The 18411-nt window shown below is 39.9% G+C and overlaps 1 protein-coding gene across 3 annotated transcripts in view; it reads right to left on the reverse strand.

Annotated features, from left to right (window-relative positions):
• The window catches only part of FNDC3B (fibronectin type III domain containing 3B), a 194860-nt gene that overhangs the window by 71997 nt on the left and 104452 nt on the right, over positions 1–18411 (reverse strand). For all 3 annotated transcript variants that reach the window (XM_065073843.1, XM_065073842.1, XM_065073841.1), the window contains exon 6: positions 16815–17102. In XM_065073843.1, coding sequence (XP_064929915.1) covers positions 16815–17102 — 288 coding nt within the window. The remainder of the gene's footprint in view (positions 1–16814; positions 17103–18411) is intronic.

The following is an 18411-nucleotide window of genomic DNA, read 5'->3' on the forward strand; positions in this document are numbered from 1 at the left end:
CATAAACTGTCAGGATTCAGCCAGTGTAAAATAATACTGACTTGAAAACTACACATATGGAGTAAAACAGCCAAGGAAAAGGTTGAGATGCTGATCCAAATGAAATGTCAAAGTCTGGGGTGTCTCAGAATTCGGGGTTCCCTTCAGCTTCAGTACAGAAGTAGGACTGTACCACAAAAGCCTGTATCCAGATCTGGAAACTGAGGAGGTCCTGCAGGCTTATCTCGAAGGGATGCTAACCAGAAGCAGCTTCTGCAGCTACAGAATGTAACAAAAATGTCGCTACTATTTTATTCAAAGTTTATGGTTATTATGTCACCCCTAATTACAACCCCCAGAAGCTAACCGTGAATCATTCTCAACCTTAAATTCCAAACATGTGGACTGAATTTTCTTTCCTCTCTCTGCTTTCTAGCAAGGATGCTATCTGTGTCACACTAAGCAGAGCAGGAAAATAAACCCTGAGGAACCCAAAGAAATCTCACTTCCCTCTCCCATGAAAAACGATCGCTTTGCACAGTAACTAATTCCTCTGACCCTTGCAGGTCAGGGCTGAAGGTTCAAATTGCTCCAAGTGCAGGAACTGACTTTAAGACCTCGGGGAGATGGGTATACCCAGCAAATAAATAACTGGGGGGGGGGGGAAAGTGCGATAGACTTCTCAATGAAGAGTCATAATACTGATTTTTTTTATATTAGCTCCTCATATATGTAGCTTGTTAACAAGGAGAAGGCTCTGAGAACCAGACACTCTGTAGCTTTGAGTTATTAAGGACATGTGGATATTTATTTTGACAATGTGGGCATTTATGTGACCAAGAGTTTATGCAGATAAGCTGGAGGTGGAAGAAAAGTTGTCTTCAAAGATTTAGGGGAGAGGGAGAGAGAGAATGGGACACACAGAGATCAAAGGTGACAAAGTGAAGAACAACAGCAAAGAAAGAAATGTCTACAGCAAGAAGTGTCCTTTCATCACAAACTTTGAAACCAGTGTACCGTGTGGAAAGGGCAGTGTGTGCCTTAGAACCCTGCACTGAATTAAAAACAAAAAAAACCCACTGTGAATAATAGGTAATGCCCTGTGAAAACAGGGCGAATGTTAAATGAAAGACAGAAAGCAATAAATATCATCATAGGACAGGTCAGGTTGGAAGGGGACCTCAGGAGAGGTCATTGAGTCCTACCTGTCTGAAATATATGAAATAAAGAGGCAACACAAAACTGCCCCAGGGAAAAACCTGTTAATAAGACTGAAGCCAAACTTTTCCAGAGAAAGAAAGTAGCTTCCAGAATTTTCACCATCTTGTAATAGTTCAAATGCTTAAATTCCCATTTCAAAAGCCATAAAAGTTCTCAGGCTTCTATGGATGGTTGATCTCTTTTCAATAAACATAATTATTCACAGTCCCCTGAGCTAGATGAAGTAAAAGAGAACGAGACCTGTTGTGAATCACTCCCTCAGTAGGAAGTTGGTTTTTATCTGCCAACCTCTCTCATAACACATTAAGCAACAAGCTCACCATCTTTCTCCCAAGCCAACGAAGAGTAGAAATCTTTCTGAAATAGAAAATTATAGAGAGGAAAAGAAACACAAGTATCTTTTATGTGTTATGCTGATAATACAGAATTGGTAAAAAGCCTTTCTTCCCTAGCTTACTATTATAGTTACTCATCAGCCACTGAGGAATTTTCTACTAGATTAGCTCACTGGAACATTTAGGGATGAGGATGATGTGTGTCTCCCAGACATCACAGATGCAGTGGTGGAAAGGTGGGGAAGAACAGGAGAAGCCTCGATGTAAAACAGGAGACTAAAACTCAGAAAAATCGCCTACAGTTGCTCGGGAAAGGCGGTGGGTGGCTGAGTGTGATTCACTGCCTTAGCACTAATTGTCCTTGAACAACAGATAGCTGATTTGCTTTTAAATCTTTGTCCTTTCCTGTCTCCTCCTCAGCTAATTGAGCACTGAGTATCTGACACAAGAACATAAATGCCTTTATGTCACCCCCAACATTAACACTGGGGCTTGCAGAGAAAGGAGCAGACACGTGCTGCTTTTCTCCTCTGCCATTGGGAACAGAAGTTCCATCACACCAAGGAAAAACCCAACTAACACTTCAGGTCATTGTCCTGTTATAACTTTTCCTCTCAACATCTGTTCCCCACATCTGCCAGGGCAAAACTCTTCCTCCTAGGAGGAAGCTGGGGGTGGGGATGATTTCCTTGTGAATGCTCAGTGGGGTCCTCGGAGGGACAGTATAAAAATCCTGTTATCCTGTAGATCTCAGTGTCTAAGAGGCGCTATAGCTGTCCCAAAGCTACAGCATTAGGTTCTCATTCCCAGGCTGTAGGTTATTTGGATCCAATGTTTCAGACCAACCTTTTGCAGCAAACAAGCCAGCTGTTAAGACCTGGATCACGTCTCTGTTTGTATTTTGGTCATTTCTTCTTTTTCGGAGTTTTGTGTCATAACCAAAACTCTACAGATAGAACCAAGAGTAAATGCCCCTAAAAATTAAACACTTTCCCAGCAGCTGTTTGGTGCTAAAAAGGTTTCAATATTAAGCCTTGCTGAACTAAAGCCTTTTATTACATGCTTCTGTTAGCCTGTGTCTATGCTCCTTTCTGCACGTAGAGTACAAATATAATTTTCAGACCTTTCCAATCACACTTTTGAACACCAAGCAGAGCTTTAAAAAACAGGAAAAAATACTTGTCATTTCAAGGTAAGTTTGAAGTTTCCATGAGTAGTTTTCATGTTTGTATGAACAGCAGCTGTGTATGTAAATGGTTTGAAATAGCTAAAAGCTCTAAACTAATTAAGATTTTCCCATTGCAAATACACATTTTAGGTTTGTTCTGCATTCTTTCCTTCGCAGAGAGGAAAAAGTCCAGCTCAGGACTTAGCTTCTGGCCACAGAAAGTATTTACTGTTTCAACCGCCTTTCCATTCCAAGGGAATGACATCAGCACCAGCACTTCGCAAACTCTTAGTCTAACTCTCAAGCAGAGCTCCATGCTCACAGATATGCCAGTCATAACATGACATGCTTTCTCAGAATTTGTTCCAGATTTACTGGGGCTGTGACTGGCTTTAATGCTAGGAAAGATCTTTTATCAGTCACGTACGGCACAACCTACAAGCTGCAAGAAAATGAACTCTTCAAAGCACAGCCCAGCTCCTTTGTGAACTGCCTGCCAGCGTCAAAGTTCCGTACACAAAGAACACACAGAGACTTTTTCATTTCAGAGAACTGTAGATACATACATTAAAAAACTCCTTGTACAAGAACAGAACTAAAACTGCAGATGCCACACAGCAGCTGAGTCGCAGAAACCGGGATGGGAGGGGACATGAAACCGTCATCGAGTCCATCCTCCTACACTGCAACACGATCACCTGAACCATTCCTCAGAGACATCTGCCTAGCCCATTTTTTAAATAAATAAATAAAAAATTAATAACCTCTTGCCCCATGATGGTGGCAATCTCAAAACTTCCTCAGCTAGGCCATCTACCACAGTACCTAACTCTCCTCATCACTGGGAAGCCCCTTTTCTCAGCTACCCCTGCTACACCTTCAGCTTATTACTTCTCCTGCACACCAGGCCAGTCCATCACCACTGTCATCATTGCAACCTTTCACATTTACTTTTTCTCCTTAAACAAAGTAAGCTCATTTCTTCCTTACCTGTATTTACCAGATCGCAGATCCCACTTACTGCTGCCTTCTGGAATGTTTCTGAATTTGGTCTCCATTCTTCTTAAGATGCAGTGGCAGCCCTGGCCCTAGCAGCACCAACCGAGGAGCGACATATCCCTTTCACAGAGCTCACTATGAGGTTACTTCATCTCTTTGTCTATAGAATAACTCAAATCTCAGCTTTTGTAGTCTACTATACCTCCCAGAACTACTGTGCAGAACTACCATATAATAATAATTTAAAAAGAAAAAAAAAAAAAAAGGTAGGATTGAGAAGGAATGGCTGAAATGCAGTACTTTTACTCTTGTCTTGATCAAACTTTTTCTGTCAAGGCCATTTGAGCTTTCCTCCTGTTTTGTCCCCCTTCTCTCCCCCTTGACCCATCAAGCACTCTCAACCCTGTCAGAGCCTGATATGAACTATAATTTAATAAGCATCAATCCTTATTCCATTCTTCAAGTCCTTAATGAAAATATTGAATAAAATTAGACCTAGGACAGATTGCTGTCTAATCCAGTTTGATGCATTTTTCCAGTGTGTCAGGGAGTCAGCCCCGTGCAGGGTCATGGATGGGCCATGTACTGGCCAACTCCTGTAATACTGAGAAGAACAAATCCAGTGTCACACTGAACACATGGAACTTTATACAACTCTTCTCGGCACCACTTCCACAACAGGCAGAATAGGGAGCCCTTTTAAAATAAAAAACTTGTGAAAGAAATATTTCTATTCAAAACAGTCAATCACACCACGCTGAAACATAATACACCAAGGAAGATTATTAATTAAACCTATAAATACCAGGATGAGATTTCTAAATATTACATATTTTGAATTTCTGATAATTACTTGAAAGCTAATGAAAACACTAGTGATAAAACGTGACTGCAGCTCCCATGTCCAAGGTAGAGAGACTGACGTGATCCAACATCAAGAAAAAATCCAATCATTGAAACACGTTTTCATTCTCTAAAAACTGCTGTGCAAGAGCATCTCACGTCTTCCACCTTCCCACTGTTGCTATATTAGTCTTTCTGCTAAAATGCCTTATGTGATGTCTATAAGCTTACCTTGCAGTATCTGACCTTAAAAAGCAAATCATATGTAGGTAGGAGGGAAAAAAAAACCCAACACAAAAAACTCAAGCTACTCCCTGAATAACTGAAGGCAAAGAAAACAAAAAACTTGCATAACCACCAGAAACTTACATTTTCAGATCTCAAATAAGAAAAAAATTTCAGGCCATCCTGACTCACCGGGACATAAAGCAAAGGATAACTGAAGTGTTTGCCTCAACACCACTATAATTTAGGCACAAATTCAATCATGTGTTGCAGAGATTTCCTGGCCATAGTCAATATCTATTAACCTGCTAGTTTTACTTTGCCTCCCCTCAGTATTCTACTGCCAATGGGGTAGGATACTCCAAAATACCTGGAGTGCAAATTCACATCATATGGTTTGTCTCTGTGCTTCAAGCCATCCTTCTTTCACACAGATAAGCACTCAATGTTTTCACATCAAGCAGTTGCAGAAGCACTCAGATGTATGTAATAAAAGTCCCTTCTGCTAAAACATGTTTTAAAAACATATATGTAACTACATTCAATCCTCCTTGTCCCCTATTATTATTTTGATGTATATTTTTTGTTGGGATGGAGCAAGGAAAATAAGATCAGTAGTAACCTACAGGGAAAGAAAATGCTGGATGCAAGGGACAAATGGAGTTTAAGTGACATATCGGGTTTGTTTTTCTGTGCTCCTTTGCTGCTACTGCTGGAAGACAGCAATAACAACTTCTACTTCATTGGCTAAAGATCTGAGCGAATTCCTACTGTGAACAAGCAGTTGGTCCATTAGAAGGCAGAAAAGGGCTTTCTTAGTAAAATACAGCAACCCCCCATCTCTATCACATATATTTTACATCTTAAGAAAGCACTTTGTATATCTCACAAAAAAGATAACAGAGGCAACACGCTGCATATGGCTGCAGCTGGCTGGTTTTGAAGGAACACCAAATTAAACAATGACATAACCCACAGAAACAGAGAAAGCCCAAGATGAGTCTGCTGGAACAACAAACTGCTTACACACCAGACCTCTTCTTGGAGTGCTCTTGTTCATACTTTTGACTTGCTTTAGCTTATTTTCTGTGTCTTTTTTTCTTTTTTTTAAAGTTTCAGGTGCTTCCCTTTTGCTGTCAAACAGCATGCAGAACGCTATGTGGGAACAAGGAGACAGCAAAAGCTTCGCAGATAAACGAGGGCTGACCGACTAGCAGGCTGCTACAGGCAGAGGCCACCGCTCCTTCTTTGTGTCAAGTCCACTTCTAAAATAGGCACAGCTAATATATACAGGAGTAGCTAATCCAGAATAAATATTTAAAATTCTGTTGATTTTCATTAGCATGATTTCAAAGCGCTCTTCTAAGTTGGCAAAACTCCTGTTGGAGCAGGCAGGTGAGCATCCACATATGAGAGACGGGTGGAGATACGCTACATGGTAATGCCTCTTCATGCTCAGATGTGTGACAGCTATTAAAAATACTTAAATATTGCGGCTAAAAACTTTGAGTCTCTCAAGCCTGCTGTGAAGTGCAACCCCTCTCATCCCAGAGATAGAGGATGTTCAGCTTTTGGCTCAGGAGCGACACAGAGCACTGCTCCATGGGTTCCACACTGAATTTGCACCAGAAAGCGTCATTCAATGCCACTAGTCACATACTACAGACAGGCTTTGAAAGTAAGTTTTCCTTCTCTAGTCTTATCCCTTCTAGATAAGCATTAGACAGCACTACTGTGTAAGCCCACTGCAGTTCACCAATGTGATGCTATGAGACCAAAGTAAACAGTTAAAGACACACCATCAAACCTTTCCAATTAAGGAATTCTTTTAATCATTGTCCCTTCCTGTGCCTTACTTAAGGAGCAGGAAGGTGCCTAAGGACCACTGAGAAAACTGTTATAATGTAAGTGAAATGATTTGTGTGTCTTTGTTTTGAACGAGTGCTACCCCAGCAGGTCCTCCAGCGGCAGAGGTGGAAAGCACATTCCCCACCAAACACAAACTTTGTCAAGTCTCTAGTGTCACCAGTCTAGGGTTTTAAATCCTGTGACTGCTGCCCCATACCAATCAGGAAATATTTATTTTGGTCTGAAATACTATCTCAAATGCACCGGGAGACAATGGCACCAGTATTGAACACACGATAAAACTTACATTTTCTTGACCTTCAAAAATATGACCATACAAAAAAATTGCCAGTAGAAGTCTTTGATAATCTGCCCATTAAACACAATAATAGCATTTTTCCTGATCAAACATAAAACTAGCAAAATAACCTGCAAAACTGCATATTTGCACAGGAAAACAATCAGACAGCACAGCCGAAACAGACTGCAACAGGAGCTCCAAACATGGTCGGGATTAAAGGGTGCTCCTCGGCCAAAATTAACAACCTCCTTGGCAAGGAACCTTGTAAAGCCACGGAGTTTGCTACAACAATATGCAGGCAGCAGAGCACTTTCCAATGCAAAGGCTGCCCATTATAGTATAAGCAACTTTAAGAAAATACCTGATTTACCCTGAGGCTCACTTGAATCAAAGAAGAAATATCTTCTTTAGATTTGACCAAGGGTAATGAAAGTGCTCTGGGATGCTACGTTTTAACAATAACTATTTCATTCTCAAGAAAGAGTCAGAGGGAGCTGTTCATCCTTTACAAGGTGGTAAGCAGGGAAAACTTCCTCTAAAAAAGGGCGAGCACAGAAAATGTGTCAACTTTTCACTGTTTGTGATTTTGTCTTAACATTTACATTAAAGCAGAAATTTTATTTCTAGGCACTACCTATAGGATCTGCATGTTTGTAAAAGAGGCTAGACTCTACAGGAAAAGTCCGTTTTTAAGAAAAAAGTCACTCCAAATTATAATGCTTGGAATACAAAGATTCTTCACTGGGATTTTTCACTAACAACCTAGTGAATGGACACAGAGTCACAATATTTTTTGAATGAACTCCAGCCTAGCTTTTCTGTTACCAAGGTAAATTATTGACCTATTTTTCCAGATGAACACTATGAGATAATCAGATTGCAATGAGTGGTGGGGGAGATTGCAGGAATCCAGGAAAAGGAAGAACATCTTTTCCTTTCCACTCAGCCCAGGCACTACAGCTTAGACATGGGAAAGACAAAAAGAGCTTCCACTCCCCTTGTTAAATCAACCCGAACACCTATAGATTGACAGCAGAATGAAATTATCTTCCTCATGACAGATGACATTCAATTTACTCAACCAATCCCAGCCTAAACTGTTTTGCAGTCAAGTCTGAATGATGAACTACAACAGTACAAGCTAGAATTATATTAAACAGAGCGTTTAATAAAGATCAAGCACTAAATTCCTCCAACACAAACGTAAGAAAAAGCTGACGGGATGTCATTGGTGCCCCCCAGGCCTGTGACGTGAAGAGTGAACTCAAGAGTGTCTAAAAAAACCTGATCTATATGGTCTATATGGTACCAACTAACTACTAGTGAGCTGGAAGAACTGTCTATGCATTTAGCAGTCCTGTATGGGATAAGGGCAATATACAATCCTGGATATTTGCACCACCAGATTTGCCACTAAGAATCTTTCCAAATATTTAAAATATTTCACAGAAATATCCACCTGATTACAGCTTGTTGGGAAGGCATCAACAAAGCTACAGGAATTTCAACTTGATCTGGATTTCATTGCTGAGATGAAATTCAGGCAAAAGTCACATGAATCACAGTAAATCAAACCAGCTGCTTCTAAGCACAGCTCCTTACAGAAAAAAAAAAAACAAACAAAAAAAACACCGACCTCAAACTTCAGGACAATATATTTTTATAATAAACCTCAGAGAAAACTGAAGTAGTTCCTTCATTTTAGACCTGTCTATCCCTTCTGTTAATTGCAATACTCAAAGCATCACCTACATTTCTAAAAATAGAGTTTCTCCCATTAAATAAATGATGGGTCACAAAAACTTTTGAAATCAAATTCCACCCTTCCTCAGAAAAGGAAAACTAACTGATGGGTTTTGTAGCACAGCCTAAGAGAGTTGGGTAAATAGATCCCATGAACTTCGTCAGGACATGAAATATAATTTCACTGCCTTTGCAAATCCAGATGAATATACAGACAGACATTATTCAGAACATCCGGGTATAAAAATAAGGACTGTTCATTAAATGACTAGATTTAAAGGTGTTTTATTTTTTATAACCCAGAGGGAGAAAATGCGCTACCTTTTCTCTATAAATACCCTCTCCCTTCTGGCTCAATGTCCCAGATACTTCCAAATAAGGGAAATACGGTTCCCTTCCTCTGTCGGTGGTCCTCGTTATCTCCTCCTAACTGGTGAGAATACACTGTTTATCTTGCAACGAAGCTCTGAGACCTTTGTGGAGCTCTTCTCCCCAGCACAGGGATTAAACCACTGAGCAGGATGAAAATGTACTTGATACTTTTTTTTTTTCCTGCTGGTTGGATATCTATAAATTACATAAACTCTTAGAAAAAAGTCTCAGATTTCAGTCTTTTGGATTTGACTGTCAGTTGCAGCAGAAGCTGCGGATTCTTGAGATAATACGAAGATCCTCTGGGGGAAGAGGTTGTGCCTTACGTCATTCGGCACCGACTTCCCGATAAATCACGGAGCAGATATCTTATCCAGCTCCCCCCACCAAGGAGATCCTGCTGGCAACACGAGACAAGGCAGGGATGAAAGCAGATGAGAAGAATAGGAGAGTCTACATGGGTTGATCAGGACTGTGAAAAACAGCCTTGGGGAAAAACTCCAGCCACCAAGGACTTCTAAGTCACCAATAATGTCAAAGGAGAACCTTGGACACAGATTTCCCCAGTTCTCACTAGATACACCCTGCACTTCCCTAAGCAGACTTGCAGCTGCATTTCTAGCAGGCTAGCACACTTACGAAGATTAGGGAGCTTCAGCTGAGGTTTATTTTGTCTGAGCTTCTGTGTTGAGACTGTAAATGTCACCAGAATCATAGTCACCCATTCTGCCTCATTTGTGCCTCAGAGCCATGGATGCCCAGGAGACCAACTCCTCATAACCACGCTGGATCACACGGATCCACAGCTACCCTGATGGTAGCATTCCAGCTGCAAAAAGTCTGAATGAAACCAAGTTTGACACATTTTTTGTTCACCCCTAAAAGCAGCTGAGATTGAAGATGGGAGAATATTGTGCAACTAAATTAAGAGATGATGCTCCCATTTAGTCAATGAGGAGAATCTCTTAACAACTCCTCGTGCCTGAGTTATGAAGCCGGTTCTTTGGTCTTTCAAGATAAGTGGATAAAAATAGAGTGTGAATATCTCCTCTTTCCCTGCCCCAGACCCCCAGCTGGCAGGACCCTGTGCTAACCAAGCACAAAACATCCTTCTGCTGGACTGCGGCAATTGTGGTGTGAAAGCAGGTAGGACCGGCACGGCCCTCAGGCTTCTCGTAAACTTTGGTTCTGTCCCGAGGATGCAGCAGGAAAATACCTCCATGCTCCCAACATTTCACATGCTGATGGACTTTCATAGGCTCGTAAACTCCTGGAAATTATTTTTGCATGCAGTACAAAAGAAAGAAAGAAAAAAAACAACTCTGCAAAAAGAGTTGGTCAAGATGCACCAGAAGGAACTACTTAAAGCAAAATGCTGCTGGGTTTGGAGCTTGGCAAAGCAAGGGCTCAGGGAGGGAGGAGGTACTTGCTTTCCAGAATCACTGGTATACTTGTGGTATTTAGCTTTTACCTTTCTCCATCAAAGCCCCATGATGCAAGTTTCAAGACGGTGGAGTAAAGAGAGATTTGTTTCTCTTCCTCAACACAGTGACTTTCTCGGTGATGCTGGATATCCATCTTGGCAATTATTTTTGCTGAATAAATTAATTATAAATAAGGCATGGCTTGGATACATTCTTGCGTGCATACAGATTGACATGAACTTGGCAATGCACTTTACTTGAACTCTGCATAATGTCAATATGTTTCTAATATACTCATCAGTCTATACAGAGCTCACTTAAATGGCTACTTATTTGACTATTAAGTAAAAAAATGTTTAGTAAATATTCTGTGTGGCCCAGCTAATGGAATTGACTCTGGCACACAAAGGTATTTTCTCAGCAACTTAACACCAGAAATATCTGAAATTCATAACCATTTTGTTTTCTGCCTGGACCAACAATTTCACAGCCCATTATTTTAGGGAATATACAAAACATAAAGGATGTTTAAGAAGTAGGCACATTTCCCAATAGAAACAAACAAAACCACAAACTCAGTCATGATGGGAGAGATAAAGTAGAGGCAGGAGAATATCACAGTGGAAATTCCCTCGTGTCACTAATTAATTGTGGTTTCTCAAGTTCAGACTAGTACCCTAATTAATGCATCCTATTTCCTTTCACTTATTAAAACGAAGATAAACAGCATGCACACAACACACAGTATATATTTCTAATTTGATGCAAGTCTAAACAACTCAGCCAAGTAGTATTATTTGCTGAAACCATTAAGAAAATGCAGTAGGAACACTAATGCTATTCTGATTTCCTAAGTGATGCCGATCTATACTGACAAGATGGAACACATCTCTGTTTTCGGTAAATATTGTTTCACATTCCATTACTTGGTATAATACTAAAATTTGCTTATCCTGACAGATGTATTTTAGTCTTCAGAGTGGTTTTTTTCCTTGTTACCAATAAAATCACTGTGTTGGTTTTGACAGGTTGTCTTCAGAACACAATTCTGTTAAGTCTCTTCATATTATAGAAGCAAATACATTTAGGGAAACCAGGGATGGTGCACTTATGTGGGGGTATTTTGTACGTCAGCAGAAGAATCACGTAAGACAGATTTTGTCTGGAGAACATTTCTACATTGTTATAAAAAGGCCCTTTATTAGTATGTACCTGGCTAAAAGAACACAAAAGTCACATATACTGCCATACTGTCGCTCAGCCCCTGTGCTTACACAGATCAGAAGTGACAAAACTACTCTTTCAACTTTTGAATCTATAGGATATATAGATACATGCACAGCCCAATTAGCGTGAAAAACAGATTCAGGACCAAAATAGGAAAGAATTGACAGGATCTAGAATGAGTAAGTAGAGGAACTTTGCCTGGTTCCTGTCTGCATTGAATCACAGCTCCCTCAATTTCCCTTTAATTCACAGGTTATGGATTAAAAAAAGCTTGATTAAAAAAGAAAACAAAACACACAAATAAAACCTCAAAAACAAACAAACCAACCAACAAAAAAAGCACAACCAAAAAAACCCACAAAACACAAAAATAGAAAAAAAAAAATCCACTTTTCCTAAACATATTTAAATATTAAAAAGTAGAGGAGAGCAGGATAGGGTTGTATCAAGCAAGCATCAGCTCTGCTCATTCCATATGTTGTCACCCACTCTGTATACCCACACAGCTCAGGAATCCTTGCTGGTACCAGCCCAGGCTGGCCACACCAGTCAGCTTTATTTCATCTCAGAACTTCTGATTTGCTGAGTTCAGTGCTTTTAAAGACGTTTTCAAATTAAAACCACCATAGTTAGAACGTTCTCTTGCTAAGCCCATTTTCCACATGTTCCTGACACATTCACCTCAACGAAACACGCACACAGAGTGACCCAAATCTGCTGACACATGTCCATCAGGGTCTAGGCAGGAGTATGGGCATCTGAGGCAATGGTTTTCACCTTTGGGAATACCTGAAAGCTGTGGCAATGCACAAAATCAGATTTACAAAACCTCAGTGATAGGAAAGCAACATCTTTGTGTTTTTAAGCTGGCCGTACACATATGACAATGGTAGTACAAAAGTTTATGATCTACCTATAGCCTGCTGCAACTCTTTGAACCATTAAATAATTCAAATATTCTTTTTCTCCCTTCTCAATCCATGTGCAAGAGACCAACTGCTCAGAGTAATAGAGTGGACACCAAGTCAGCACTTGAGCACTGCTTTGGGCAGCTGAAAAGAAAGTCAGCTTCTCAAAATCACCACAAAACAAATTCTTTATGGAGCGCTTACATAAAGGTGCACGTGAGTTCCCCGGAGCTGCCTCTCTGCCCAGGCTGGGTTGTTTATTCTGGCACCCAGCTCCCAGCACCCACCCAGCTCCTGGACAGGATGCACAAAACAATCCGTCTCCTGCTTTCTACTTTTACCCATTTGACATTTAGTTTTGGCTATCTTAATCCTCATCGAAGTTTGAAGAACTTGAAAAGAGGAAAAAAAAAAAAACAACACAAAACTATCCGATTTGAAGGGGAAAAAAAGACATGTTTTATCAGCAAATAGGCAAAAGCATTCTAAGAATGCTCAAAACTGCTTGAGTTCCCGTAGTACTTGCAGCCACACACGAAACTTCTCAAACTACCAGATCATTACATGACCATGAAGGGAACCACTGAGTGCATGAGAAGGAAGTGACTCAGACTGAAATCCATAAAGGACAGCATGAATGGCACAGGATTTCCGCTTACAGCTCTTTTTACATGGCAAGGCGTCTCCATTAAAAAAAAAAAAAAAAAAAAAAAGAAAATACCCACAACCCAACCTTGATCCCTCCTCTGCCATTCAGGTTTTAAAACAGCCCTGCAGAAAAGCTACAGTTTATATTTTAAATCAGAATCCCTACTACATACCTCGAAGTCATCTTCTTGACCAAGACAGTGTCCATTCTACCATGAGTGCTCAGAATAGCTGCTAACTCTTCAGACAATTATAAGCCTTATAAGATATCACATAAGTTTCTTACCCCCCCCCCCCCCCCCCCAAATGGCGTATTTCCAGCCTAAACAAGAAATCTTTATTTACAAATGCACCTCCCATCATAAAGACACAATGTTGGCAATAGAAAAGGCCAGAGGAATTGTATTTATATCCCCAATCTTTAAACTCCCTACTAAAAAGAGCTTCTGACGCCATGCAAGAGGGCCAGCCTGGGACAAGGGCACATAGTAGAAACATTGATGTATTTTTAATGTACCATCATGCTGTACGGAGCACAGAGTGGCATAGGGGAGCACATGCTGAATCCACAATTGTAGAGGTGACTGAACCAAAAGTACTCCAGAGTCACTACCTGATTTTAGTACTACTGATGATGCTCCTACCCCATTTCTTCTAGAAGTGCTGAATCAGCTTTTTAGAAAACACCCGGTTCTTTTAACATTGGAAAGAAACAGTAAATTATTGACACATGGCAGAGTTTTCCTTGCTTTCCCTTAGTTCAGTGCCATGGGCATAATACATGCAATAAGTGATTATTTGATGGAAAAGTACATTTTTAACTATCTCAGGTCTCGTGATTTATGTCATACATTTTCTTGGAAAAAAGTAGAGTTCTCCTTGTATTGTATGCTATAATCTGTAATAACCTCAGTGCAGCTGCAGCAGAGGTCGCTTGGAGTCGCTCAGCAAGGAGCAACACACCCCTCAAAGAAATTACTACTGAGAAATAAGTAGCGGGACAAGCAATTACTTAAACACAGAGATAGCAAATGCAAGAACAGAAATGCCTGTTGTCCAGCTCCCCGTCACAAATGCCACCATGGAGATGCACAGCATTTTCTGCAGCAACTGGGATTTTGGGTGTGCAAGTGTCTGCTCCAGCTGTGTACGGGGCTCCTCCAGCCCCATCAGCTCCGGTTCTCCTTCACACTACTCTGAGTTTCACTCTAAATTCATACATTCCTACTTGCCCCTTAAGAGGTTTTTGGCTAAGTGGTTTTCTAAATAAAGACTTTTATTCTCTACATATTTTTAATATATATATATATACACACACATTATAGACTTTCCAGACTATTCTGCAACTTTGGAACCAGCAACTCAGAGCCATCAAATTTTTAACTATTAGCAGGCTTGAATCAATACACATCCAGAAAAAGTCTTAAGCTTAAACAGCTTTGCTACTTACCACTTCCGATACATTCTTTTTCTTGGCTATTCTAAATGCTCTGTCATTTTAGCAGCATGAATCAAAATTATCAACTGTTCCCAGATTGCTTTTAACTCTCACCCCAGTTACTTGTATGGCCATGTTAGTCAGGTACCAATCCATAAATCCCCAAATAATTCAAGAATAAACAGAGAAGGTAAATATAAAGCAGCAGATATGATTAGAAGCTTATAAATATCAAGAGGAAACTTATTGTAGGGCATTTCTTGGTGGAAGCCATTACAAAACCTTCATGACAACCTTTCTGCAGAAATGGGTGTATGGGCATACGTGCAGGACTGTAACAATAGACTTTGACGTGAAAAAGCTCACTGTGAGTCCACAGTATTTTTTTTCTTTTAATATGAAAAAATATCTCCTATTCCTGCTTTGGCCATGACTTTTGCTGTAGAGCAGCCTGACAGTGACTTCAGAGCTGCCACCCCTGGGCATAGATGCAGAACCTAATTTTAAAACACCAGTGAGTTGCAGTTATCAGGAGGGTGGGGCAACTGTTGCTTATTTGCATGGTCTCCTCCTATGGACTTTTTCATAGTTTGGGGGAAGACTCCATCATTTGCTGTTCCCAGTTTTAAGGTCCTCTCTGGCTGACAGACCAGATGTGCCATAGCCATGACTTCACTGATTTTTTGGAATGTTAAGAGCACTCACACTCCTCAGCTGCAGCACAGCAGACTGCTCCAAGAGAAAAAAATAGACAAACACAGGGTTGCAGGAAACCCTTAAACTAAATATTTTTAAATTAAATATAGATTATTTCAAAAGTGATCATCCAGGCTGACTCAGTATCTACTGAAACTATACTGCAGTTTAGCTGTTAAGACTATATTTTATTGCAGGTCTTTCATGCAGGTGCTTCTAGATACCTCATGTATTCCACCACAGACTAGAGTAAAAAATATATATATAAACATAAAGAAGAATGTTAAATGTTGTATAAGCTGATTGACGAGAAATAACTAGGAAGTCTACGGCAGTGATTCATTTTGTTGGAATCAAGCATTCCCAAATGCAGCTCCCTGCTAATTCTAAACACCCCAAAGCACGGCTGCAAATCCTCATTACTTACAATGCCAGCACTATTTTTTTCCCCTTCAGCTATCTATTAAGTTACTTTTGATGGGTATTTATTTCAGTTATGTCTCACAAGTAAAAGTACACAATCAAATAAATATACACAATATACAGATAATGGAAAAAAAATATGTTGTATGCATAAATTCACTCGAGAGATTTCATAGTGTGCTACATTATAAGTATCCTAGATGTGTTAGGTATAAGCTTGCTTGCTACCTAAAAATTTGCTCCATCAGTTGTAGCAGTCAAAGAGACAGGCAGAGAAATGCTGAAAGGTATCATGGGTTACAGTAAGTTACTGAGTGAAACTTCAGTAGAAATGGCTATGTGCAGAATGGCTTGTGATAAATGAGATTTGATTAGATGAACGACCCAACATTTTATGGTAAAGTTTAAATTATTTAAATTATAAGCCTCTGAAAATGTTGAAAAAAAAATTATTTGAAAAGTAGCCAGATTTGACCACTAATCCCAATGGCTAAGATTGAGCAATTTCTTCTTAAATTTCTTCTGTTTCAACTAATCCTACTTCCATTGAATTTCCACATAAACAAACTTGTCTTTTCAGCAATTGCCTCTAAATTTTCTAGTAAGTTTAGTGCATTTATGCAGATACAAAGTAGTGGTACTTCGTAGTCAGGTTTTGGTTATTGCTCAATTGTCCATGAGGATTTTGGTGAATTGTCAAGATCCCTGTAAGAAAAGCAAAAGAAAACCAAGAACTTGCCCATAAAATGCAGTTCTCTTTCCAAGAGATAAAAAGAGAATGATGATGCATCTACTAGGGAGTAGCCATGAAAGATGGGGAGGCAACTGGTTCATCTTACAAAAGAAATATAGTACAGCAAGCTCAACGTTTATATTTAAGTTCACACTGTATTAACACTGTCTTTATGTGTGGGTGGTAGTGTTTTTTGGCATAGTTACTAGATCCATATACAGGCGGTCGCAAGCCTGAGAGGTGCAATAAAAAAGGAATTAAAAATAAATAAAACTGTCTTTACCATGCGGGTCTTGTTCACTTGACTTTGGGCTGCTTCGCGCTCTGCGCTCCGGTTTCTTCACTGCCGGAGCCCCCCCGCTGCTGCCATTGCTCGCTCCGTTGTGGCTCTTCGCGTAACCATTGTATACAGTGGCGCAGCTGCCTATATGGCTTTTGTAGATGGATGAAGGAGGACTATTCAGACGGTTTTGGCGATCGATCTGCCTGTCTTTGAGTTTTTTGTGCTGTGGTTTGCTGTACTGATCTTCCCTGGTAATATAGCTGGACATCCCATATAGTGGTATGATTTCTGAAACGAAAGAACTCAGCCACGTTAACTCAGAACAATAATCACTTGAGTTTTTTCAGGAAACCAAATTCCTGACCATCTCCAAATGAAACAATGCCAGATTTTCCTGGAGACAGATTTTACAACAAACCAAAGATTTCTTTCTTAAAAACGCTTTTTTGCAGGACTGGTCAATTTTTTGTATCATATTAAGTGCGCTCATTTGCTGTTGGAGATTTTAAACTCATTGCATAAGCACATATGAACAAATAAAATACAGCAAATTAGGGAAACAAGATTTTCCCCTCCTTTTCAGTCTTCGTGTTTCAGGAACACAGATTTCAAGCAAAAATTCAGGCAGACTGATATTTAGGAAAAAGCCTTCATAATTTCACAGCAATTTAGGAGTTTCTTCCCCAGAGCTTGACTGGACAGAATAAAGCAAGATGCCCTGGTTTCAAGCTGCCATCACCAATTATGTGCAGTATAATTTCCCAATATAATAGACTTTACGATCACGTCAACTGTGCCTGCCTAAGGAGAGAAGTGCAGCAAGAAGTGGAAGCTTTGGGTAAGTAAAGCAGTCTGGAAAAAGCTTGAGTAATATATGTACACCCCAGACACACTTCATTAAACACAATCCCCTGTTTACCCCCCAAGAATGACTGTCTCTAACATAAGACAGGTCAGCTTGCAGGAATCAGAGTATTTTCTGCTTTTCTCTATAGGTCAGCCTTCCTTTTTGCACTCCACTTTGAGTCTGAAGCTTGAACAAATTCACATCAAAATTATAGTTTTGCCTTCGTTAGCACAGTAACAATTGATACTCAATATATTCTTCATATTTTCTTTAACATCTGTTCAGAAGTTATCATATAAACATCTGAAGCAAACAGGCATCCTACACAGCTGTTGCAAGCCTTATTTGTAAGTTGAGATTGCTATGCATACTATACGATAATCTTTCAGGTTGTTTCAACTAGCCAGATTTTTTTCTTTCCTATTTCAGTGTGTCTTGGCCTTCACCTTTCCTCATCTAGCTACATGATCATAGTTATATTCTTACAGCAACTAACTGCCTAAAATCAGCATGCTACAATGTTGGTCAACAGAAGCTTCAAGGGGTAGCATCCACTGATACCTCCCTTTCTCTCTTTCTGCCTCTTCCTTCCCACTCCAGCAGAATCTCACTTCTGGTAATATGGCTTAAACATATTCTTTAGAAAGGGTCTCAGGTCCAGTTAGTTCAGTGGCAACGTTAAACCATGAATCTTGAACTGACTTCTATATTAAACATCTCAAGTAGCTTTGCTGATTACTTTTTTGGTTA

Source organism: Columba livia, chromosome 9 (genome assembly GCF_036013475.1).
Source record: "Columba livia isolate bColLiv1 breed racing homer chromosome 9, bColLiv1.pat.W.v2, whole genome shotgun sequence".
In the NCBI taxonomy this organism is placed as follows: Eukaryota; Metazoa; Chordata; class Aves; order Columbiformes; family Columbidae; genus Columba; species Columba livia.